This window comes from Vidua macroura, chromosome 3 (genome assembly GCF_024509145.1).
Source record: "Vidua macroura isolate BioBank_ID:100142 chromosome 3, ASM2450914v1, whole genome shotgun sequence".
Classification (NCBI taxonomy): domain Eukaryota; kingdom Metazoa; phylum Chordata; class Aves; order Passeriformes; family Viduidae; genus Vidua; species Vidua macroura.
The window spans coordinates 13,481,888-13,508,424 of NC_071573.1; the positions used below are offsets into that span (position 1 = coordinate 13,481,888).

The 26,537-nt window shown below is 37.1% G+C and overlaps 1 protein-coding gene across 3 annotated transcripts in view; it reads left to right on the plus strand.

Moving 5' to 3' along the window:
* Positions 1 to 26,537, plus strand: part of RMDN2 (regulator of microtubule dynamics 2) — a 46,786-nt gene that overhangs the window by 17,173 nt on the left and 3,076 nt on the right. For all 3 annotated transcript variants that reach the window (XM_053973021.1, XM_053973024.1, XM_053973022.1), the window contains exons 6-10: positions 7,199 to 7,274; positions 8,945 to 9,022; positions 17,453 to 17,551; positions 19,324 to 19,377; positions 19,466 to 19,546. In XM_053973021.1, the coding sequence (XP_053828996.1) occupies positions 7,199 to 7,274; positions 8,945 to 9,022; positions 17,453 to 17,551; positions 19,324 to 19,377; positions 19,466 to 19,546 (388 nt within the window). The remainder of the gene's footprint in view (positions 1 to 7,198; positions 7,275 to 8,944; positions 9,023 to 17,452; positions 17,552 to 19,323; positions 19,378 to 19,465; positions 19,547 to 26,537) is intronic.

The window sequence follows — 26,537 nt, forward strand, 5'->3', positions numbered from 1 at the left end:
AAAATGTGCACTGTGCCTGTCATGCAGTGGTTAGGTCGATGGACCTGTTTGGAATTTTCTTTTGGAAGCTAATCCCTGCTGCTTGAAAGCTCTATTTACCAAAAAAACAAGTTCTTGTGACACCTTGACACACATAATTGTCCTAGTGTAGACAGAGTTATACAAGCAAAAATATCCCTTTTCCAGAGCAGGTATTTTTCTGTTTTGTGGAACTGCTTTAAGGTGTCTGTGAGACAGACCGCATTTTTTGTGTACACCAGTGGAATTTAGTGGAATGGTTCCATGAGCAAACTTGCTAATATAGGCTTAGAGTTCAGCTATCTTGCCTTACTTTTGATATTTACTTCAGTTAAGAACAAAAAGCTGCCATATATCTTCTTAGTGTTTCACCTATATTTTTCTGTAAAATTGTATGATAAAATCATCAACACTCCAACTGTTGAACTACTGATTAGAATACTAACAGTATTCAGCCTCAAATTAAATTTGAGGAAACATATGCAGAACAAAGAAAGCAAAATATCTTGAAGTAGTCAGTTGGTTTTGGTAATGAATTGCAGCTGCAAATAATTTTCATATCTGAATCCAGATTTTTGAAAACATGTGATAATACTTAATCTCGTAGTTGCCAATGAGATCAAAAACCTTCAGACTTTTTGAATATTGACCTCTAAATAACTGAAGTAAATGGCAACACTGGAAAGCTTTATTATTTGAATGAACACCCTAAAGAAAGAGAGCGTAAATATTCTAAGTGATTTGTGGCTTTGTTCAGCCAGTGTCAATTTTTCAAGTTGTGGAGGAACTTGCATGCAAAAGTTATCATCAGCAGGGTCCACTTATTTTTTCTAAGCCTCAAACTAAATCATTTTGTGGGTCAGTGATTCCCAAAGGACAGCTGTGAATCCTTGAAGCTCATCTTGGATCATGGAGTATCTTTATCACCCAGATATTAATTAGAAGTGCTGTGTGAGCAATTTGGTGCTACAGTTGCTTTATAGTTGTGCTGCTTTACAACTTAACAGTTACAGAAAACAAAATGTAGATGCATATGAACATGCTTTTATTTAAAACTAAACAAACACTTTTAAATTCTTTTGCAAAACCAGTGAATTTTTATATTTGTGTGAGGTTTGTTGCTGTTTTTACTTCAGGAGTTTGTGGAAAAGGTCTGGAAGGTTTCTCTGCTGTTGCACAGATCCCCATACTTCCTTTTTTGTTGATGAGAAATTGTTAGAGACTTTGCAAAGAACAAAAAGGTAACTGTTATGGCAAATTGTCAGGACAGTTACTTAAAAAGGTCATTTTTTGCACTGAGCTTTGGTTTGTTTGCCACAAACAAACTTGGTGCTGCCCTTGAGTTTGTGTTACTCTCTAGAACTCACCTGTTGGTGGGAGTCATACAGCACATCTCATTTATGTGTAAGTAAAGTTAGCCAACGAAAACCCAACAGCTGTAAGTGAAGACCCTTTCTGAACACACCTCCCCCCAAGAGTTTTCTCTGTCATGTGTATGAGTGTTCATCAGAAGCACAGATACTTTCACAAGCCCTGGGTTTTCCATGGAAGTGAGTTCCAGAGCTTAGGAACGGTCTCTCACTGGCAGGCAATACTACAGAAGAGTAGTACAGGTTAGTTCCATCAAAGACACGAATAATCATCGTCATTTGGGTATTTTGGTGATTTTACACAAACTTCCCACAAAAAAGTGAACATTCCATCTCAGTACTAGAATTCTAACAGATAATTTGTCAGGTTTGTAAGATGTAATGGCATGAAAATAATTTTCAAGTGAAACAAAACTCTTCAAAATTTTGGAATATGTTGTAGGATATGGTCATACTACCAAGAACTTTTAAAATTAAATCTTCAGCTGTTTCTAACTAAATGCTTGTTACCTGCTGCCTTTAATGATCCCTTATTTAAAATTAGATGAGGCAGATAACTTGCAAGTGACAAGCATCTGTTTCTATCATGCAGTTGGATTTTTCAGGAATTGGTAGTTTATACAGAAATATAAGGTTTCCAGCTCTTAGTTGTTTGCCCTGTATTTGATTCATGGAAAGACCAAAGAAATTTTACAGCAATCTTTGTTCTTAATTATGTGTAATCTTAGTCAATAATCTTTGAATTATGTAATTGTTTTTTTAAAAATAATTCAAAATTTCAAATTCAGAAGCCATTTCTCAAAAGCTGTAAGTTGTCCTGAAGTAAGTGGATCAGTGAAACACTGCAGCATACTCATGGAAGTGCAAAGGAGGAAGGCTTGACATGTTGAATGATCTGTTTATTACAACCTTTTTGCCAGAATGGTCACAGAGGAAATAATTCTGACAACCTAATGATGCCTATTACATTTCTGTCAAGTGGAATTGTTGTGTTACTGTCGCTGAAAGCTATTGTTTCACTCTCTTTCTACACTTTTGATGACTATCCTGCTAATTTCTTCAAGATTGTATTTCCATCTGTAACAACTGTCTGTTATAAAAATAAAGGTTAAATTTCTGGAAACAGAGATTTAACACAGTTGTGGGTTTCACAGCCTAAGGAATGCTGAGCATGGCATCCACATGTTCTACTAGTGAACTTCTGTGAATACACATTAACAGCAGCATTTTTCCCTGATTTGGTATACTGCATGTGTTGCAATAAATGAAGCCAGAATTCTTAATGTCCTTACCTTTGAGGTTTTTTAAACCAAAGTATGGGTTCGTTTCTCATGTTTTTGCAAGTGTTGCCTACACAAGTGTGTGCTACATCTGATGTTTCTCTGGAGCTCAGCTTCAATGATCTGGTGAATTTTTAATATGAGAAGTGTATTTCTGCCAATTTCTTCAGTGTGGACTCAGTTATATTCCCAGAAAAAGGAAAGGGAAATGAAATCCCCATTAACAAAAAAATCTCTGCAAACAAAAAAAATCACCTAAATACTTCACTTTGCACCTTGGCACATCTTACTTGGTGTGTTGGAAATGTTAGACATTCTCAGGCACTGCTTCCATATAACCATGAGGATGATCATATCAAGCCAATACCTTTCCATGGAAACTTTGTGTCAGATGCATTTTTGTAGACTAAATATCTTGGTAGCAAAGTGATACAATATGAAGTATGCAAAACTAGGATCTCAGGAAGGGCAATGCAACAGGCATCCTAATCAGTAATTTCAGTTGCAAAATCTCCCTACATAGAAATGAGTATCTCATTGAAATCATGTCAGAAAGAAATCCTGTGGGTCTCACTGCATTGCAGAGGCTGTTGGAATATATAAGTGGGTGAAATTGGTGAGTGAGGGTGTTGGGGACTAAAACATAAGATGGCATGCACAGAACTGAGCCATGCAGAGGTGGGGAGATGCAAGAACACATTTAGAACTGGAATGGAAATGAACTTTGTTTTCACTGGGCCTCTTGTGTGCTGCCCACACATTAGCCTTTGCTCACACTACTTTACATGTTAAATATTTCTCAGATAAGGAGGAGGGAGTGAAAAACAGTTATGAAACACATGAATTAAACTTTGGTGTTTATATCACAAATATATCACAAACTCTCCTCCCATTTGCAAAGTCTTGTCAGATACAATTTTTAAAAACTGATGTTTTCCTTTCCTATTGATACTGAGATGCTAAAATGGAGATCTAGATTTCTAAATGTAACCTGTACCCACACATTTCGAAAGTCTATGTGACGTAAAAGGTTTTTTTAGATTTGGGATATATAAAATAATATACAGGAGAGGAAGGAACAAGTCTGAGAAGGTGCATGCTATTTCTGGCTTTGGCCATGTGAAATTTATCAGGGAAAAGATAAATAATGCTATATTTAAATGCCCTAGTGTGGCTTAATCTTCATTTGAGACTTCAAAATCTTTTCTGTAAATCTGTCTCATGTAGAATAAGCTGTGGATTGACAGAGTCTTAAGTGTAGGTATCATTTTTGATATTAAAATTCAAATTGGCTTGATAAAATTATTGGATCAACCTGCTTCTGTTTTTTTAGCAATAGGTAAGATATGCCCCTTGCAGTTTTCCCTGGCCTGAATGCACATGTAGCCCCAGAAGGGAAGATGTTAATTCACTTTGATTAGGACCTTCTGCATGATGGCTACATAGGTACTTGGCATCCATCTCTGTCAGCTAGAGTTTCTTTCAACTCTGAGTTTCAGGACATCATGTGTAATGGAGGAACATGGTGCTGACCTGTTATATTGTTTGATTGTGTTTATGCTTAATAAAGGTTTGTTAATTGTAGCAGTTAATCATATGCTGCTACACTGTGCTCAGTAATTTTTCCTCCATCTGGGAATAACATTTTTTACACCAACCAAATTACTGTGTCTGTCTTAATGAGGTAGTTATTGTTGTGTTTATCTAGATGAATGTGTCTGGGGCTGGTATTTTACATTACTCAGGAGTAACATCAGCTCAGCAAAGAGGTCATTCCTGGCAGCTCTTTGCTGATATGATTTCCTCTTTATTTTTGTCTATGAAACTTCTGTAAGCAGTACTCTGACATTCAAAGGGTGTGAGGGAGGTAATGGCTGTGCAGAGAACCAGTATCGCTTGTGCTTCTAACAGACGTGCTTTTTACCCATTTCATTGGATATTTGCATGTTGTTGTATGATCATCTTTTTAGTATTCCCCCTGTCACCACGAGATGGGGCAGGTGACCATGGAGCGCCGGGGCCATGGAAAGAATGACACAAACCAGATGGAAGCGTTTCTGGTTACTCCCTGCCTCATTTTCTTTGGTCATTTTCTTCACCATGAGAGTGGTGAGGCACTGGAACAGATTGCCCAGAGAATGGGCATCCCTGGAGGTGTTCAAGGCCAGGCTGGATGGGACTTTGAGCAACCTGGTCTAGTGGAAGGGCTCCCTGCCTATAGCAGGACAGTTGAAACTCAATCTTTAAGGTCCCTTACAATAATTTATTTATTAAGGTCCCATTCAATGATTAACATTTTGCACCATTGAAATATAAGTGTGCCTTGTGTTTTGAACTCTTTGAAAATTACTTTAAATGTTTAAAAATTCTTCTCAGGAAAGAAAGGACACCTTTTTTGTTTTGTTTGGGGGATTTTTTAGAAATGAAATGAATATCCAAAATGCCATAGAATTTCAAAAATAAAATAATTACTTTTTATGAGTTGGCTGTGTAGCCCATTTCAAAAGTATAAAATCAAATAAACCAAAATAAAATTTAATAAAAAAAAAAAACAACAACCCAATAAAGATATGAAAGACATTTTTATTTTTTTCTTTGGAAAAATAATGGATATTTAAAGTTAGTAGGTTAGCTTACTTTTAATTCAGTGAAAATTTCATTGTGATTTCCCTCCCAAGAGATTTTAGCTGTAAGTAGAAGTTTTTCTTTGAACTAGTTTAAACTAAGGCTCTCTTTCTTGTCACGCACAGACAGGGAAATACTGCAAGATGCTGGATTAGCTTGTTCGCTTTTCATTGTTTTCTTTTGTAGCAGCAATCCGTTTAGCTATGGTATGCTGAGTTTATCTGATTAGCACTTAATGAGTGAAGGGAATAGGGGCAGTGTTGCCTGAGTTACTTAACCCTAATAAAGTTTTCACTACCTCCCCCCTCTTTCTAAATACCTGAACTTTCCTCACCCCCCACCCCTTGCCTTTTCCCTCAACTGCAGCTCATTCCCATAGGAAATGCACTCTGGCTGCAGCTCTGTCAGCACTAGTGCTGCCATTAGCTGGATTTTGTCCAGTGCACATTGGTCACAACAAACACCCTGCTCAACAGTGTTTGACAGTCTGTCTGGAGCTCCTACAAGCTCAACTGCTGTTCTGCTGACTCTGTGCCTTACCTGGAAACACTTACTGACTTAAAGAGTACTGACCAAAACAACCTGTAGCATGAGCATTTCTAACGTAAAACCATAACTGTAAGCAATAAAATAATTTCTTGGGTTGTGCTAGCAATGACATTTTAATGAGGATTCACTGGAGCTTAAATAATTACATTATATAAAGAAATTCAAGAAAGCTGATGTTTAATAGTGCTTTAAAACTGTATATGCTATACAGATTGTGGTTGTGTTAGCATAATTAACTGAATAAGCTTCTTGCATAACTCATGTTTTCCTCTGGACTTCAACTTGATTCCCTTCCTTTAGGATTATTTTTTATTTTCATTTGCTGTTACATTGTAAAATATTTGATAAAAAAGAAAAATTCTGAAAAATACTAGAAAAATAATTGATATGAGGTTTTGCTGCTTAACTATTTTTTGGTCGTTCTCTTAGTTTTATACAGAGGTGCAAAGTTGTCTTAATAACAATGAAAATAGGTCCAAGGAAACTGCAATTTATATCTGTGCAAGAGATTCCTTATGCATAGAGGTTCTATAACTGTTGAAGAAATAAGAAGAAAACAATAGAAATTTGGGTGAAGTGTCAATAAGATACTGCTGCTTAGGAGATTTGAATCTTTATAGGTTTACCTCTGAAAATATTTTCACTTATACCTGCTTAAAAATACAAATATTTTATAGAAATTCTCTCACATTTCTTTTATCACTCAGTGTTCCCAGTTTATGATAAGCATAGTAATAATAATAGAAATAATAATGATCTTAGCAACGGACATCTAGTAATAGCAGTAGTGATCCTATTAGAGCAGAATATGTGTGTATGTTTTCAAATTTTAAAGATACTAGAAGAATATCAGAAATGCAGGAATGCTCTCGGGTACTTGAGAAGGGTAGAAGGCAACTGTGAATGTTTCTGAGGTGTGTACAGCTTCCTGCTGGGCACACCCCAAGCATTTGCCTTCGTGGGTGAGTTTCTGCAGCTGGTGGTGCTCACGTTCCCAGTGAAGTGCAGAGCAGAGTGTGTCAAGGTAAACTGCTGTCAATGGTAGAGCCCGTCTGGAAGTGTTGCACTCTGAATTAAATGGCTGCAATTTTGGAGGAGAAATCTGTTTTTTCACTTAACTGACAACCCAATTAGTGTCATTTAAACTTCTCCTTGTTTCCATTTTTTTGTTTTGATTTGTGTTTTTGTCTGTTCCTGAATATGTATAGCTCATGCCAAACTTCCATCCAGCTATTCAGATTGAAAAAAAAAAGGTGTAAATGTGTGCATTAGGTATTGAAATATTTTGTAATTTGATTCAAAGGTTTATTTAAATCACAAAAAGTATGTGTGTGTGTTTTTCTTTTCCCCTCTCAGGTTTGCAATTATGTGTGGCTATATGTCTCAGTTTGAAAGTATACAAAACAAAATCAGGAATGGTTATCTCTTTAAGGTATGTTTTTGTAGGATTTGGGGTTGGTTGATTTTTTCAATCTATTCCTTTAAGTTATTTCCTTATATAGTGTCAAAGACAGGTTTTTCCAACACAGTTATTCAGCCTCACAGGTCTATTTTGGTGCTAAAGTTAAATTGAAAAGGTTATTATTATGTATGAAAATAAATTATATGCTTGCAAAATATAAGAATTGAGGTAGGATTCTGGGAACAGCATTAAGATTTCTCATTTCCTTTGCAGTCAAAGCGGGTAGGAAAGGCAATAATGATTCTGTTTAGAAAACCAAAACATATAATAAGTGATGAACTATAACAGTTCTGCAGTCATCCTTCATGTTGCCCTTAAGTAATGTTTGTTTTAACACTGTCCTTGCAAAGGTAATTGTGTTTTTAGAGTTAGCTGTTTGTGTTATATGTGCTACTCTCCTCTTCCTTGTCCTCAGCATTGCTTAGACACTTTCCATCCATGCCTTGCCCTCCAAGCTGATGTCCCCCCTTTCTGGGTGACAGTGAAAGGCAACAGACAAGTTCCAGTCCTTGGGGAATGCCTGGGATGGGCTCCTCTCACATCATGTCCGTGTTAGGACTTGGAGTGTGGCAGAGCTTCCCTGTGAGAGAGCATTAATTACATCTGAGCTGTGCCAAGCGAGCTAAGCCCCAAGTACTGAGCTGGGAACAAAGGGAACAAAGGGAAAATGAGAAATAACACAAGTACTGCAGCTGTTCAAGGATGGAGTTTTAAAAGAGTCCATGGTGTGAGCAGTAGCCATTTCAGGGAAGTTTTGCTCCTCACAAGTAAATCCTGAAATCTGTTGATTTGGGAAAATAGTAGTATGAAAACATAGCTCTTTTCTGAATAGTTTGTGGATATGATAATATATGTGTAAGGCAAATACTTTTCTCACTGGCTTAATTAGAAAGACACATATGTGGGGGGAAAAAAATAAATGTTCGAGTGAAATTTATTTTGAGAGGCAAATGGTAGGGCTGAAATATTTATTTTTTCTTCCAGTTCAGGTTGAGCAATAAGAGCTTTATTTGGTAAATTAAGGAGAGAAATAAAGGTACTCATGACCTGAAGTGAGAATGATTTTGGAAGGACCTCATTAGATACTTTATAGGTTTTGTAGTTTCACTATGAACAGAACCATTTTATTTTCTGAATTTCACATTATAATAACAGTTGGTTGTATCAAGTGCCATTTCATTAGGGCTGTCACATTCCAGGGTGGAAGGAACTATGCTTCAGTAATGAGTGCTGGCATGTAAGATCTGTTCAAGAATAATTGCTTCCTCACTGATTTGATCTGTGATAGTTTCCTAATACTAACTGTAAATGAAATTAATTTAATTGAAGTTGTTGCCTTTTTAAGACAGAAGTTCTTGAATTATTTGACTGAACTTTAGAGCTATTTAGTCCTGTCTAAATACAGCATGCCTTCTTGCATTGCGTGCAATGTTGCTAAATAATTTTGTGGTTTCCCTCCATGAGGAAGGGATTTGTTAGTTAAAATTTTAGGTTGTTAGAAGACAATTGCAGCAGAAGAGAATTTCTGCATTTGTTTCTGACTTGCAGTAGTAGTTCTAAGTAGTTCTGACAAACTACTTAGAATGTAAACATGCTTGCCAAACAAACGACTAAAGCGATACTGATTTTCTTTCCAATAGGAACACCTAGACAAGGCAATTGAACTTAAGCCTCAAGATCCCTTTTTATATTACCTAAATGGAAGATGGTGCTATTCAGTAAGTTGTGTTTTATTTATCTAACATATGGATTGAGTATAATGAAAAAGTATAATTAAATAGTGTGACTTAAGACAAAGTAGGTGTTTATTTAAGTAGATGTTTTAAGCTAAATGAAGCAGACATTTACACTTCCTGAGTTCACTACCAGATGCATGATGCTCACAGCTGACCATTCCTGCCATGTAGTTAGGTAAGCTGTGCTTGTATGACCCTCATTGTTGTGTTCAGGTTTTTTTATCTGAATGAATGAATGAAAAGTAACTGATTTTTGGAAGGGAGGAAGGATGACCTCTTGAGTTTACTTCTTTCTTCTGCCATAAACTTTCTGGGTGAACCTGGGCTGGTAACATAGCCTTGTGGTAGCTTTACTTCCCATCCATAACTTAAGTTAAAGGCTCTTACATGCTACAGGGTTATGCCTGTGGCAGCAAGGCTACCATACTGGCTTGGTAAATTCCAAGGGAATGTCCAAAAAATATTCATGCATAAAAATCTGTAATTCACCAATGAGTTTTGCAAGAAATGCAATTTGTGTCATACCAGTACAACAGGTGCTTTTAAAGATTGTTTTAGTTACATATTTTTATTTATCTTTTTAAAGATTGTAGTAGATTCTGTAGTGATAAGTACTCATATATGAAAAAATAGAATAATTGGTTTAGAGGATTAACTGTTCATAAATTTTTTAGAAAAAATGTGCTTGTGCTTTAATAAGAGAGTTGTATTTTTCGTAATCCACATCTTTGAGGGCTCAGCTAGTACTGGTTCATCTCTAGTACTTTGAGGAATCTTTTGTTGAAAGAAAATGTTCTTGCATTGTCTATGCTGTAAAAGATCACTGTGAGTCTTCTCAGAATAATGACAGCTAATGCACAGTGAATTCCAGCCAAGCTTTTTTCTTTCGGATACTTCCAATGCAAGTCACTACAAAGTGCCGGCAAATTGGAAGGAAGGATTTGCTGTGACACATTGCAGACTTTGTCTTTATCTGTAACAAGACTTAATGCAAAGTAATCTTTCAGCAGTTTTTCAGTTCATATATTTAACTTCCAGAGAGCTTTCAGCAGCTATGTTTTTTCTCTGTTGATTTGAATAAGGAATGACACCAGCTTTTTCAAGGAATTTGGCTTTTTGCTTGTCACAGCATACTCTTGAATATCAGCATTAGCTATGCAAAAATAAGTTGCTGAAGATGTTCCTATAGTATGCCTGCTGTCCTGCCTCTGAGAAGCATCTCTCTCACCAATGATTCCTTAAGCACTTTTATGCTTTGCCCAACAGCTAACTGCAGCTTCCATTTAAGCCAAATACTCCCAGATGTTTTTCGTGGCTTATTTCTCATGTGAGCTGCTTCTTTTTGGAAACACACAATCTCAGTATACCTCACTTCGTTCTTATTGCACTTTTTTTTCACTCATTTCATTTTCATGATAATCACCACTTCCTGACTGAGTAATGCATGTGGTTTGTTGTACTGTATCATTACAAATTCATATCCCACACTTGCAACATCTATGCAGGGCTTCCTTACTAAACACTGAAACCACAGATTAGCGTTTGCTTTAGGTTATGACCTGACCTGCATTTATTTAAGTGAAACAATCTACCTAAACAGATGTAGCCACTGAAATACGTAAGGATTGAATTCAGATTTCTGTTGTTGTTCTTTTTTTTGTTAATTCTTGCCCTTGTGACTGCCATAACAAAATAGTAACCTGAAACACACAGAACAGATTTTTGTACTCTAAACAAATGCAAGTATAGGACTGAATAACATCTTGTTCAACTTCTGGGGCAGTCAGCTCTTAAAAACTTACTGTCTTTCCACACTTTCAGTAGCAAGATGAGGTCATTTGGAAACAATAGTTTTGAGGCATTACTAGTTTTAACCTTAGCCCAGTGAGATTGATAATATCCTCACTAGTTTTAGCAAAGTGAGTTGTTTCTGTGCTGATCCACTAACCCAGGTTTTGTTTGTGCATGTGATATAGGTAGTCATAGGAGCTTTTGGAAGGTATGCCAAATCCCATGCTCATGTTCTGCAGACTGTGAAGTTTCATGCTGTGGTAATTATCCTGAAAGAAGACTGTTGGCTGTGGCATCTCTACCCAAATACTTTGTCAGGGTAGAGATTATGATGGAGTGTTGAAAAATTCCTTTGTCATTCATCTATACCGGTACCTGTAGATGGAGTGATAATGCTCCTCTTAGACACTCTGTTTTTAATGTTCAGTCTCACTGTTGTTAAGGCTGGGAAGGTGTTGTGCAGTGTGAGACAATGAAAGCAGAAAAGGGATGATTCAGGTAAGAAGGTTAGTTTTTACATTTAGCCAAGCTGACTTTGGGATCAAGTTAGGATTGGCCACAGTGTTTGTTCTTTCATAGGTATTGCTTCCCAGGGTATTTTTGTGTCATTTTGGTCACATATTCTTTTACTGAAGCAGTGTAGTTAAAAAGATAACAAGTTTTTGATATTTTATAGGCTTTGATAGCAGTTTTGTGAAATCTGATGTACTTAAGTCTTCCTAGTATAGTTAGGTATTTCCCATTCACTCCCGATTTAATGTTAGGCGATCTTATTACTGCTGTCTAGCATACAGTTTTTTTTGGATGACAAACAGGAATTGCATAAGATACTGTAAATGGGGATGCTTCAAGTGTAACTCAGGGCTACAGTTCATTTTCACAAATGAAAATCCATTGAGAAGACTCTGAGGTAAAAAAGTATAGAATCATAGACTCATCAATGTTAGAAGAGACCTTCAAGATCATCAAGTCCAACTGTCAATCCTGTCATCTCTAAACCAGTGGAAGCAGATGCAGAAGATTTATTGAAGACTGAAATCTATATGCAAAGACTGCATGCTGTACTAGTAAAAGCTATTTAATTAGTGGAGTTTAATCTGGCCTGGCTGCCATTTCCCATTTTCCTTAGTGCAGCGCAGTCCTTTGCAAGGAGCAGTGGTACAGTGCTGCCAAGTTTCTTGCTCAGCAGTTATTCTTGCCGAGCCAGAAATGAAGTTGATGCAAGGTGTCGTAGCACCTTCCAGCAGAAAGGGTGACCTGGGTTTTCACTGCCTCACATCAGCTGGGGATTGTCTGTGATGCAAAGTGACAGACAGTTGTGCACCACCTTGTCTAAAAATCAGTTTTTGCTGTTTCTTATTTCTCCTACCATTTAAAATCAGTAGAGCCGTACAAAAGAGGAGGATCATAGAATCCTATCAGCTCTGTTAGAAAATTACTTCTGCTATCACGATCAGGTAGGCAAGTTTTTCACCAGTCATTTCATAGATGTCATGGTGGGCAAAATTTTGCGTATGAGACCTGCTGTGTATACAAGAAGTGAATGGATCTATGGTGCATGGTCTATAAGAATTATTTCCTTAAAGTTTTGGGCACAATTATCTGATAATTCTTTATAATTTTATGTTTGGGGGGGAGTGGTGTTAAGTGTTTTAATGTTTCAAATAACTTATAAAACTTTTTAGGTAAGACTTATGTCTACTTGCCATTACAGGACAGGCACAGAACAGCTAGCATGTACTTGTGAAACTGGATCAGAGTCCCTGGTAAATGCTTAGTAGTGTGTTAAAAATTAGATCTCCTGGGATTTTCTTTCTGCAGGTTATATGCCATGTTTTGGATTTGTCTCTCGTGTATCCCAGTATCTGTTTGGGTTACATCCGGGAATAAATTGATACAGTTCCTTTGTGTGCTCTCTAAGTGGGTTTTCCTTACTGGAAAGTGAAAAGCCTAATTCAAGTTGGATAAATACCTAAATGCCTGTGCAGATTGTCCAGGTTCCTCAGCTGGCAAGAAAGAGAATGTTTTTGTTGGAAGCCAATATTTCAGAATTGGTGTCCAGTTACTTAATCTCTTCCAGAAGTCAAAACATTACAAAATTATTTAGTACAATTTTACATTAATACATTGTAATGGGAAAGAAAAAGAAACTCTCTGGGGCTGTTTAATTAGGTGCCATTAATATTATACTGAAGCTGGAGCAATGCTGTGATTTACCTTTATGGAAGACAAGTATGATTGTGGATGGTTTTTCAATTCAGGCGGGTTAGTTTCCTTCATGCCAACATCCTGGAATTTGAAAGGAGCTGTCAATGGGCAGGGTTTGCTTCTCATAAAAAACAAACAGAAGACAAAAATCCAGCCCATGTTACAGTATATATATATATATACTGTATATATATATATATACATGGGCTGGATTTTTGTATATACAGTACAATATATATATATATATAAAAAATTTTTGCTGATCCTAGGCTAAGAAGGAGAAAGGGATATTTTTGAAATTCATTAATTCGTTTTCCCAGTATTTAGGTGAGAACCACATTTTTTGCCTTGGCCCTCAGAGATACAAGAGGCCTGATGGAAGAGTGCCGAGTATGAACTTAATGTTCAGCTGCAGTTTAATTCTGGGAGTGCCTTCCTTCCATCTCTGGTTATAACAGAGACTTTGGTATCGGATAAATGGATGACAGTTTGTTGACAGATCTGTAAGAGAGGTTGGTTGAGACAAGCATCTCTATTTACTTTGGGATACTGAAGAGTGGCCTCCTCTCCTTGGCAAAGGCCAGGTTGTCAGGATGACCCACTACTCTTCAGCTCTAAGGGAGATCAGGAGTTGGCTGATGGCTCCTCAGGCCTTTGTTTGTTGCTCTTGAATGGGTGGGAGTAGCTCTCCTTATGTTTGGCAGCTGGGGAGTGATGTTCCTTGAGTGACCCAGTACATTAAAACCTGATATTCTATGGAAACACAGTGTTCCTTTCAGTGCTTCTCTGAATTTTCAGGCTTCTGGCAGGACTGACATCAGGGTTTAGGAGACCTAAAAAACCAAAACTCAACATTTGGAAATCATCTGTAGGCAAAACCAGTCTTCATTCCTTAATTTTCTTGTTGTTGTAGCTGTTACTTGCAACAATAGTTGTTTACCTTATTACCTGCTGCACTGGAACACTCACTAAATGAAATCATGGTTCTGCTGTAGTTGAAGACAGTTACCCTCTCTTTATACTTGATTTTGTATAGACCTCCAGATACACTTTGCACTACTGGAGTAACTTTGATGTAGCAATCAATTCTGCACTACACTAGAGCATGTTACACCAGGGGTTCTATTCCCTGTGCTTGCTCACAAAGAATGCTTAATAACTTGGTATAGTAGGAACAATGTTTCCATTTCATTGACCATGGTGTAAGAGTTGCTCAAATAAAGTTATTTCAAATTAAAGACTTTGCTTATGTGCGTTTAGGGGAAGAGTATAGGTTCCTGTTCATCATTATTGCTCTGGGACACAACATTGTGTATTACATATAACAGGTCTTTTCCATTTGTCCCACTTCAGTCGTAGAGGGGTGCAGACAGACTCAGGCACAGTTAAGCTGTTGTGATGGGATTCACCTCAGCTGCCTTTAGCTATCCCCAGGGTCTGTGCTCCTTTTGTAGTTGAAGAAAGATAGGAGTGTTCATCCGAGGCTAATGTAGGTGAACAGGAATTGCCTAATGGAAGTGCCTCTCTGTATTGACCATGCAAGGAACCTGGACAACTTGTGTGAACTAGGTACTTCATATAGGGAGGGCTAGGCCTGCTGTGACAAATTCATACAGCCAGTGGCATATAAGTCTCACTGAATTCTCAGATTGTCTCTGGAATAGTCACAAAGTATAATGCTGGATAGAGTGCACATTAAAAAAAACCTCAGTATTGCCATAGAATCATAGAATCATTAAGGTTGGAAAAGACCTCTTAAGATCAAGTCCAACTGTTAACCCTGCACTGTCCTGTTCACCACTAACCCATGTCCCCAAGTGCCACACCCACATGTCTTTGAACACTTCCAGGGAGGTGATTATCACTTCCTTGGGCAGCCTATTCCAATGCTTGACCACCTTTTCAGTAAAGGAAATTTTTCTAAGATCCAATCTAAACCTCCCCTTTGTCTGGTCCCATCATTTGTTACCTGGGAAATGAGACTGACTCCCACCTTGCTACAACCTCCTTTCAATGTGGGTGGTTTTGTGTGAAATGTGCATGTGCTTACATGCATTTCACTTTTAAACATTGTTTTAGCTTGATGGGAATGGTGAAATAAAAATGGCCAACTGCATATATGTTTGGGCTTTTTAGAAATTTGAGTAGTGCAGAGCAGCACCCAAGCCAGACAAAACAAAGACTAAAACCTCAGCAAATCAGTTCTGATTAAATCTCATAAGAAAATAAAGTAACTGCCAGGAAGAACTTGTGTTTTCAATAGTTAATTATAACTCCACATGGAAAAACTGCAATTTTGTTTCCTCATTATTGCATAACAGCAGACATGACTGTGGTAATTGTATCTGTGCAGTGTGTATCTCCAGGGTGTTGCGTGCTTTTGCAGAGAACAATATAGCACATTCCCTTTATTTTTACCCCCTCTCTTCCTCCTTCTTGATGTGATGGACCTAGAAATATAGAAACCCCCTTCCTCATCCAAGAGAAGAGAGAACAAGTCAACAGTAGATTGACATGAAAAAAACAGCACTTTGGCAAAAATGCTTTTAATAACTCTTGCAGAATATGTCTCAGAAACTATGCAACAGTGAGAGAAATTAAATGGGGAAGGAAATTATATCTATACCTACAATTAGAAGTTTTAAGCAGCATGTTGCACTTTGTAACACAATGGGAAAGCACTGCAGGGACAACACATCTTGTTGACAATGAGTAAGAACTCCATGATTGCTGGAGAGGTTTTGTAAAAAACATTTTATGTTCTCAGAAGAAGCTTCAAAGGTGAGATATGTGAAAGACAATGAAAACAAAAGCTTTATTTTTGTAATATTGTTTCTCTCTGGGTTATAATTTATTTCTTGGGTGTGAGACACTTACTGACAACATGTAACAAATAAGGCTTTGGGACCCTGCTGAGCAGCTAGCAAGACTTGAACAGGATGCCTTCTGTCTCCACGCAATGCTGCTCTTATGTGGTTAGAGACATTGGGGCCAGATGAGAAAACATGACCCTGTGCGTTTTCCTGCTGCATGCTGACCTGTATTTCTGGTCTTTGCAATGGTATTTTTCATTTGCAACAAGAAGTAGGTAGAACTTGATGTCTTAAAAGGAGAAGCATTCTGGTTGGTAGCTGTGGGTAATTATGAGAGAGTGGATTCTTGTATTTTACAATTATTATCTGACATCTCCTGCATAATTGCTGGATATAGGTGGAGCTGGTAGGGGGAGCAGCAACAGCCCTGCAGATATTGAAAAGCCAGGGAATGAGGCAGGAATAATCTAAAACCAAGCAAAACCATTTTAAATTTTGTAGTAGTAGGAGAGACTTGAGTTCAAGGCTGAACTTTGTTATTTGAATTGCAGCTCCTTCTGAAAAAGAGATGTTCCTGTGTGATTCATATCTCTCTCCAAGTCTCTGATGAGAGGCTCTCTTTCTTTGCCTGTGTGTGCCTCTTCTCTGTGTTGCCTCTGCATAGATCAGGCCAGAACCTTGTTTTTGGCCATTTTTTGACTCATCTGCTCTGTGACAGGAGCCATCAGTGCTGTGGTTCAAATACTCATGTGAAGGAAAAAAATCCTGGCTTTTCTTTACAAAAGAAAAAAGGTGTGGTAGAAGTGTCCAAAGGAAAGTGGCTTCACTCCTCTACTTAAACAGGCTCTTCTTTCACATTGTATTTCTTAGCAACTCCATCCTTTGCTAGAGATGTGAGGATTGGGTGATAGAGCCAAATACCTTATGGCAGTAACCAAGGCAGTTTCTGTCGGGTGTCAGGGTACGTAAGGGAAGAAATAATGTGCATTGTGTAGCAATATGATTATTCCCTAAAGTGCTTTTATAGCAGCTCATATTCCTGAAATTAGAAGAGGTCATTGACAAGTGTTATTTGTCAGATAGGAAGAGCTAAAAATGAAGTCTATTTCTTAACACTGGTTGTCACCAGCTTCTGTGTAATAAATGAACTTGTTATACAAGCTTCAAAACCACATTTTTACTGCAGCAACAGCTATTCATAATGTAAGAAAGTAGTCAAATGCATAGATTGTCATGCAAAGCTGTCTATCTCATGAAAACCTTAGCAAGTTTCAAGCAATATTTCTAGTCTTAGGTTTTTAAAAAAGGCAAGATGCTATGAAACCTAAAATGTACTTTAAGCTTTGCACATGGAAGTAACCTTATATTGAGGATGTTGGTGTTTCATCATATGACTCTAAAATCCAAAGACTGCTTTGAGCTGGCCAAACTTGACACTATAATGCATTCCTTTACAGGTTCTTTTCCAAAGTATGTTGTATAGGTAGTACAATACAAAAGACAGTATTTACTGCAAAACTGAGAAGCAACTCTAAAGAAATCTTTCTTTCTTTCTTTCTTTCTTTCTTTCTTTTTTTTTTTTTTTTTTTTTTTATTCTAGGTAGCTCAGTTGTCTTGGCTTGAAAAGAAAGTAGCTGCTGCTCTCTTTGGGACTCCACCAACTTCAACAGTAGAAGAAGCATTGCAGAATTTCCTTAAGGTAAGTCCTAGCCAAGAGTTTTCCTGTGTTGCTGTTTACCAGATGTTATATGTGAGTATTGTCAAGATGTCTGTTCAACGGACCATGTTCAGTAGCTATAAATTCAGGGCTCCTCTAAATACCACTGAGCTTTCTATTAATTTTTTTTTTTCTTTTCACTTTTAAAATTAGTTTGGACATGAGTGGTTAACACCTCTCTTTTCTTTATTTAGTTTCAGGAAATTCTCCAATTAATTGCCATGGTTAATAGTTATTGAATTGAATGTGATATGGATATAGATTAGTTACATATGCTGCTGAAACAGATGAACCATAGTGATAATTGCTGATTTGCCTGTTTCTGCAAGAGAGTTGACATAGGCAAGGAAAACTTTGACATTCTGATAGTTTTCTTTTGTCTGATCTGAAACTTTTTTCCATTGAATTTCAGTAGAAGCCTTTCTCTACTTGTGGAGATGAAATGGCTTTTGTAGTGAAGTAGAGAAGAAAGCTCTGTCATATAGGTCCATATTCCTAGGCATTCTTCTATTTGAACACAGTTATGAGAAAACACCACATGAATAAAATAAATCTATCTTTTATTGCTTTCCATATGAATCATTTCTGCTTCTGGAGCTCAAAAGCATGCAAACTTTTCACATGACTGTTTTCAAAGCATAAATTTCTAGCATTACAATTATTTTCAGAAAGTTTTTCAAAAAAAATTGGACAGGCATCTTTTCCTCACTATAAAAAGTGCTTCTTTTCTCTGTTAAATAGATCTTTCTATTTAAAGATTGAATGATCTCCTGAATTTTGAAAAGTACAATACATTACCAGCTTCCCAGTTTAAGAGATTTTATCTTGAAGGTCAAATTCCAAAAGTGGTAGAAATAATTTGAAACATTCACTTTAGCTTCAGGGCATTTTGTGGTGGGCTGCAGAGTAACTGTGGTTTTAAGTCATCTTCAGCAACAAAAATCAAATTACTGTCTAAAAGACAACTGTTTAGGTTTGTTTTTCAGTTGTTTGATTCTACACAGTTGTGGTAAAGCAGCATTGTTTTGGTCCAAAGATTACAGCTACTATAAATTTCACTGATGTAATTTTCCCTTCCCAATAGCTTTCTTTAATTAAAAGCTTCTTCTTTGTTAGTAGATAATTAGTAAGAGTCTTACTCATCTTGCAAGCTTCTATAGTCTTGATTAAAAAAAAAAAAAAAAAAGACATTATTAAACTTTTTTAATTACCTTAACTTTTCAGAAGATGATAATTTGAAAAGAAAGGTGAACCCAGAGCTAGAAGATAAGAGACTGGGGAAGGGAAATAATTGTAAAATTGATAAACACAGTTCTTTACTCATTACACAAAGTGTGAATGGTTGGTTGCTTTCCTATTTCTTTATTAAATAAATGTTAATAATCTATAGACAGTGGTATCTTTAAGCCTATCCTGTAAGTGACTGAATCCAATAGATCTTGTACAGAATGACCCTAGATCTTTACAGAGTGCTTGGGGAGAGAGGAGAGCAAGCAGTACACAGAACATTTTCTGTGTTCACTGTCAGCATCTCATGTGCCTGGTTTAGGGTTTGAGTTTTGTATTTTTTTGGTTTTTTTTTTTTTGGTTTTTTTTTTTAAGTGCTACTAAACAGATTGCATTACACAGAGTAGTGATGATTCAGTCTGATGTTTGAGGAAATGTAGTGCATTACTAAAAATGTTACACTGACCGCATAAATCTCATCACGCAAGTGTCATGTCTATTTTCTTTCCTGTTTTTTTGTTATTTAGGCAGAAGAAATGCATCCAGGATATTCCAAATGCAATTACGTGTATTTGGCAAAGGTAACCAAGTTCTTTTAAAAATAATGATTTGTAGACTCTGGTGTTCTTGCAGTGGTCTGATTGGAAACAAAATGTTTTTTCTTTTCAGTGCTATAAAGATCTTGGCCAGAAAAACAATGCACTGAAGTGTTGTGATTCTGCACTGTCAATTCTCTCAGTTACTAATGAGGTGGGTATTGAGAGTGATAACTTGTTCCCTTGTGACTGCTCTCTTGTCTTTGGCATCCATTATTGCACTGCCGGTAACAACATAATGTTTCAGTTTTTCCTCTGAACACAGAACATTCCTTTTTCCTCCACTCTAGGTTGGCTCATTACAGTTGTCTGTATCAACAGCTTTAAAAAAAATCTTTCTTTGGGGAACTGTCAGGGACTTGTCTGTATCAGAAATTGAATTGTACTCTTTGTAATTCAACCCACTTCATTAGGTCATCTTGAGCATAAGCAGTTGAGTGTGTCACTACCTGTGCTGAAATTTTGCCCCAGACCTATGTTTTTCTCAGTTGAAAGCACTCTGGATTTTTGTCCTACAGTCTCTGTCTCTGCTCCTGAAAGCCTCTGGTTGGTGATTCTTGTCAAGGGCAGTATGTTAACTACATCACAGGCAGATTAATTATTCAAGATTGGCTTTGTCTTCAACCACAGGGCAGTTAAGGAGGCACAGTTCTTCAAGTCATATCTGCTGGCCTAGAGTTTGTTCTAAGAGATTACTAGATTCCTCTCGAGGCCCAATACAGTATTTTAGGCCCATTAGAGCATTTCTGGTATGTGGACACAAAAATTTCTACAAATATTTGTGAGATTTTGAGCTGTTTAATTTCTCAAATATAAACCAAGTCATGGCAAGAAGATTTACTGTGTCTGATCTCATGTAGAAGCAAGTTCCATGACTGACCTATGACTGGAAACATCTTACCATCCTAGAGCGTGACGAGTTCAAACCTGAGCTTTTTCAGCCTAAGGGACCCCCTCTGAGCACAGCAGATGTGGTGTGGAGAAAGAGAGGTGATTCCTGAGAGGAATTGGCCCCATCCCATTTAATTCTTTGAAGTTAAGGAAAAAGACCATTAAATAACTCTGTAACTTGAATGACAATAAATGCTGTGTGTGGAGCACTAACATGTCTATGTCAAGTGTTCCTGCTGGGAAGAAAGACCCCTGCATGCCTCACCAGCCACTGCTCCTGGGTGGCCTAATTTTTGACCCCAGTTATAGTATGTACCAATCATAAATTAAGTAATCATTGCTTAAGTTCAGTGTTTCTTTAAATATGTATTGATACTGATATGACATTAACAATGATTTAATTCTCTTTATTCTTTACTTACTGTTAAAATATACCTTCAGCTTGCCTATTACCGAACATAGGAAAGGCTGCTATAAATTATCTGTTTAATATCCCATCACATTTCTGAAGTATCAGCAGACCTGAGAAGGAGAAGGAACCCTGAGGTGAGAGCAGGAATTCAAAAGAAATCTGAGGGATAGGTGTATGTATTCTGGCAAGCAGGGTGGTGATGAGAATAAGAATTACACTGATTTGTATAATCAGAAGAGCGAGTGTCAAATGGGCCCAAAAAATCTTTTGTCCATCTGAAGAGGACAAGATGATTTAACCTCTCCTGTTTTGACTAATTCTATATCACAGATTTGTCTCCTTTGTCTTGTTTACTTGTGATGTGTTTTGAGTTAAATTTAGAAAAAAAAATAGTCCAGAAGGATATGGCATTAGGGCAGTAGTATGTAATTCAATTTTTTAAAAAACAACCAAGCACTCAGCACAGGGTAAAAAAATCCAAGTGCACACTGAAAGAAATTACTGTGAAATGGAGATCTGGAACATGAACTCTGCCATTGCTGACTGTTACCTCAAATCCCATCTGAATTCAAATATTACATGTTGTTTTGGTTATTGTGTTACAGAAAGACTGTTACTGATTTTTGGGAAAATGTGTTGGAAGTGAAGTGGTTCAGGGCTTGGAGCTGTTTGTAGGAATAACATTTAGTGAGATTAGTTCAAGAGGGGGAAGAGACTGTAATAAGACTGAAGAGGCATTGGGGAGAGAGTAATAAACAGATGCTAATATGCACTTTATTAGTGCCTGAATTGACTGCAGCCCTGTAAAAGATGGGGTTCGTGGTCTGAAAAAAAAGCACAGGTCAGCAGCAGTGTGAGGATTTCTTTCCATTTGCCACAGCTCAGGATCTCAAGGTTGTCAGCAGTGGGGTGTTTTGTCACAGTCATGTGAAACCCATCATTCCCAAGTGTAATCATAGTTTGTCATATGAGTTTTCTCTTTCTTCAAGCAGGGGAACTCCTTTATTGTTTTTAAATGTTGGCTTCTAGTGAGAAACATGTATTTGTATAAAGGCATAAAATCAGGAGCAGACTGAGAGACAAAGTTGCTGGAAAGGTGCCATGTTGAGGAAATGTATAGTATTTCATGATAAAAATCATCCTGCAGAAAAATTATCATAGACAATGGTTTACTTTTTATTGCTTCTGAGCATCCACAGTTTCCAGTGACTTCTGGGAACCAGAGGTGCTCGGCATCAGTAAAGTATCCCAGAGCTCATTTTAATCCTCAGGTCAAATTCTCAGCTGCTGTAACTCAGGACACTTCTTTGACACGTTTTCTAGGATTCATTTCACATAATGTTTCGAGTTAAGTGATATTATTTTTGTCTTGAGTGTTATGTCACATCCAAATAGCCCTTCTGTGCATCTGTTCTACCATTTATAGTTTGTTTTAATTCAAAGGGTAAAAGGGGCTTCCAAACATAGCTAATTCTTGTGAAAGGAAAAAAAAATCAGATGGCCTGTTTCAAACCTATGCTGAATCTTAAAAAGGATACACAGAAATTACAAAAAAAGAAACAAGTTCTGATAGACTGAGTTCTGTAAATTAAGAGTTACAGGAGGATTTTTTTAAAAGAGGACAGTTTTTAAAAATAGTTTGGCACATTTTTAACTTATCAGTCTATGCATTCTTTTTATTTTAAAAGGAAATATGTGAGATTTGATTCAAATTACATCTGGAAAAACATAGCTGATATTACAGGGCAACTTTAAAGACCTTTCTCTATCCTTTCTAAACAAAAAACCTCCAATGAATCATAGAGTCCTTCCTTGCCATAAATAGTGTAGAGTGGTACTTCACTGCTGGAGGTGCATGGGATATGAAATTGTCCAGTTTTTCTCTGGTTGCTACCCAGGTGGATAACCTCAGGGTCCTGGGAAACATTTGCCCCTTCAGTAAAAGAGATCCCAATGTTCAGGGCTGCTGTGAGTTATTGTTAAGTGCTTAACAGCTGCTCTGTTCATCTAGAGGATGTTGCATTACCCTTACTGAGACTCATTACTTTGTAGTGTGCTCAAAGCCTTGCTGACTGTGACTATATGAAGGGCCCTTGAAAGCAGATGTGGTGGACTATTGTGGTGGAAAAAAATTACTTTTTTTAATTTGAAAATAAAAATGTAATTTAATTTTGAAATAATGAGTGTCTGTCTTGCATACAGAAAGACAGAACAGGTGGGGAGGTGTGTGTGGGGGTGTGTGTATGGTTAAGCACATGGTCCTTTGCTTGTAAGGGGAATAAGACCCTAGTTTGTTGTTTATAATAAAGATTGTTGTAAGTTTTCAAGGCTGGAACTTGTAGAATTTCAAGTCTCAATGTAGAATTATAAAGTATAATAGTCACAGAACTGTTTTTTCTTGTGTCTGGAGACAAGTATGAGCATGACAATGAACTCTGTGCTTGTAGGACCAGTAAGCTCACCACAAAGGAGTTAACAGTCTAGCAGAGATTAAAATTTCAAGGTTCTAGTCTCTACTACATTTTTTTAAAAAATGAATCTCAAAAGTAGCAGTTGTGTTACAAAAAGTATAGTCTTCGAAGAGATGAAGATAGGAAAACAGGAAAAATGCAAAGGAAATCTATTTGCACTGAGTTGCTGAAAGTCTTACTTAAAATGTAGACAAAAACTTCCCCAAAGCTAAGAAAGTGTTTTACGAAATTATTGGTGATTTTGTGCCTCCATCCTTCTCATTAATTAGAAATGCTGGCAATTCAGAATTGAAATTAACAAGTGGGAGAGATTTAGATTTTACAGAAATTCATGATTATGACATTCACTTCTTACAGGTGTAGAATGGCAGGAAGCAGAGACTTGTTAAAGACTCTGCCTTCAGCCTCAGTGACATCTGAAACTCACGTGGAGGAGGTGATAAATGTAATAATAAGCAGCAACAATAGCTGAATTTTTACACAAGAATGCAGCTGCTGAGGACAACTCATGCTCATACAGTTTTCTTACACTTTTTTGTACAACACCATAATTGATTTCCCTGGCTATTAATTGCATTTTTAATATTGTCTATAAGGAAAAATGTGGGAATTGCAGAGGGATGGAAGAGAGCTCAGAGTATAAATTTCATCACCCGTCAGCTGTTCCATTCCAACAGACCATTTGTCTATCTGGATTTTCAAGTTTTTCCAAGAAATATCCACTCCAGCAGCCACGGATTGGACCTATGAGCAGACCTTGTTGTGATATTCCAACAGATCTTATTTGAAGCTGCTATTGTAATCTGTCCTTCTAAGTAAGATTTTGAGGAGAAAAAAGTAATTTACTCTTGCTTTTAAAGTGAAGGTTACAAATTATTACTTGTTTTTGAAAAAAACTACCAATTGAAACTGAGTAATTTGGGCTAACCTTATAAAAGTGGTTTTGTTTTCTCATCAACCAGAATATTTTTTTTCCACATCTTCAGCTCAATATAAAATGTCACGCTTTTCAGAGAATATTTGTTGCTTTAGACATTTTTGCACATTTGTCCTCCAAATGGCCAGCAAAAATCAATGATGTTTCAATTGAAAAATAATGGAAGTGTTCAGATTTGTGTTCATTTTAAATTCTAGGCTATTGTTTTCCTGCTAGTACTGTTTGTAGGGTTGAACAAGAATTTCCTAATAGCTACCACCAAGTCAAAGCTAAAATATTTTTTGAGTGTGCTTAAAAAAACTATTCCTTAATTAGTGGTTTTGTATACAATGATGTGACCAATTCAAACTGAGGGAATACACTTTTTAAAAACTCATTATAAAGAAATCAAATTTCAAACTAAAATTCTAGGGGAAAGTGAGACATTTGTGAAAGAGTTGCTAAAATAATTTGAGACTCTCCATATTTTATATTATTTTGCACTTCAAAGAATAGTCTATTTTTCTCCATCTTAGTGATCAGATCAATTTTCTAGCTGCATGTTTTTGAAGTCCTTGAAAAAAGGTTTGTTTGCATTGTCTACTTATTTATTTTCTCTCTCTGAAAATGATTCAAAAAAGTGATGAAGATATTTTTTGTGGTGTCACAGTTTCATACATAAGGATGAAGTTTATCCTGATAAATACCAAGCTTATTATATTTATGATGAAACTGACTATCAAACAGTATTTGTTTTAACATCCTATCAAAGCCAACACAGTTTTATCATAGTTCTTAGTCCAGCAAGAATGGTCAGCAGCCAGTTCTCCAAAGTATGGAGTGTGTCTCCTCCACTGGCATTCTCATGATGCAGGGGCAGAGTGGAAGAAGTATTCACAGGGGTGGTGGTACACTCCAGGATTACAAAATCAATTGGCAAAAACCCATTTTGAATTTTTGTGGAGTAGCTGGGCCAAGTCAAACTCATGGGATTTTGAAATATATTGTCTTGGAGGCAGTATACAGGGTGAAGGAAAGCCTTGACAGGCAGCTATCTGAGGGGGCTGTTACTGGGTATGATTGTGTTCAGGCTGTTTCAGCAATGACAGTGCAGAAAGAAAAGCTGTAGGTCCCATCATGGGAGAGGCAGCAGCCAGACAGAAAGAGTAGAGTGTCTTTAACACCAAATGCTCCACATTGTATACAGTAGTCAAAGAAAATCAGATCATAGGTGAAAATGTAGTCTTTCAAGTCAGGAAAGAACTAGCCAATTAAAATTTTACATGACTACTAACTATTCTGAATTGTATTCTGCTGTTTTGTAATTTTTCAACAGTAGTCCTTGAATGTTCTGAACTATTTATTAGTATTCTTCTGGGTGTGAAAGGGTATTTTCCCTCTACCTGAAGTAATATCCAAAAATCTGTAATTATTGACAGCTGCATATTTTAAAGCTGTGCTTGCCTTGATCCTAAAAGCCTTGAGAAGTTATGGTTAATTCCCAGAGAAGATAGTGATAATATGAAAGAACATAGAATGCACCAGCTTGTGACATACATCAGTCATGTAGAAGGTGGCACGTGGATGGTGGCATTGATGTGTTACAAATATCAAAGGAGAAAACTCATGGTATTATACAATTGTTAGTGCACGCTACAGTCACAGCATCTGTGAGAGTCTGTCAGGAAACCAAAAAGGGATAGGATAGCATTTAGCTTTGTATGATTTATACTGTCCACAAGATCTGTTGCTCTCTAACAACCCTTGGGCATGTTTGGGAGTCTCTTCTGCTACAGTCCAGAATTTCTCCTGGAGCTGTGAGGGAATGATACAGCTGTACCCAAAAGCAGGAGTGTCTCTCAGCACCTCATTGCTGTTACTGTGTATCAGAGTACAGCTTTGGACCACCCTTGCAGTCCAGCTCATTGAATATACCATGCTGCCCTACTGACTTCAGTGAAACCCTACAGGATGCATGTCAGCTTGGGATTTGGCAGTGGTTGCACACAATTATGTTTTCATTGGCTGGTGTAACCATTTTGGTTGTGGTCATGGGGCTGTATCGTTCTCTGTTGACAGTTGGGACTTTGTCAACAAGTACACACATGTGCAGTGCCTGGGTTGAGTGTATTAGCACATAAGGAAATAATTAGCAGAGATGGAAGGTAAAATCATTATCTTTCTGACTTGGCTTTAATTACCATTTAATTTTTACATGCAGATTTATATGTGTAACTCTCCATGTATATGTATCAGTACATTTTTTTCAGCAAAAATGAACTGTCAAAATGTGGACTACTTCCAGTTAAGCCAACATTCCCTTTTTCCCACCAGCTCTCTCTTCCTTCTTGCCCTTGTTTTCAACTCCCTCTCTCCCCTTGTTCAGTCCCTGGGCTCCCAGGTCTTTTTTTTCCTGTGCATATCCCCTGTGAATGATGAAACATAAACGTAAAGC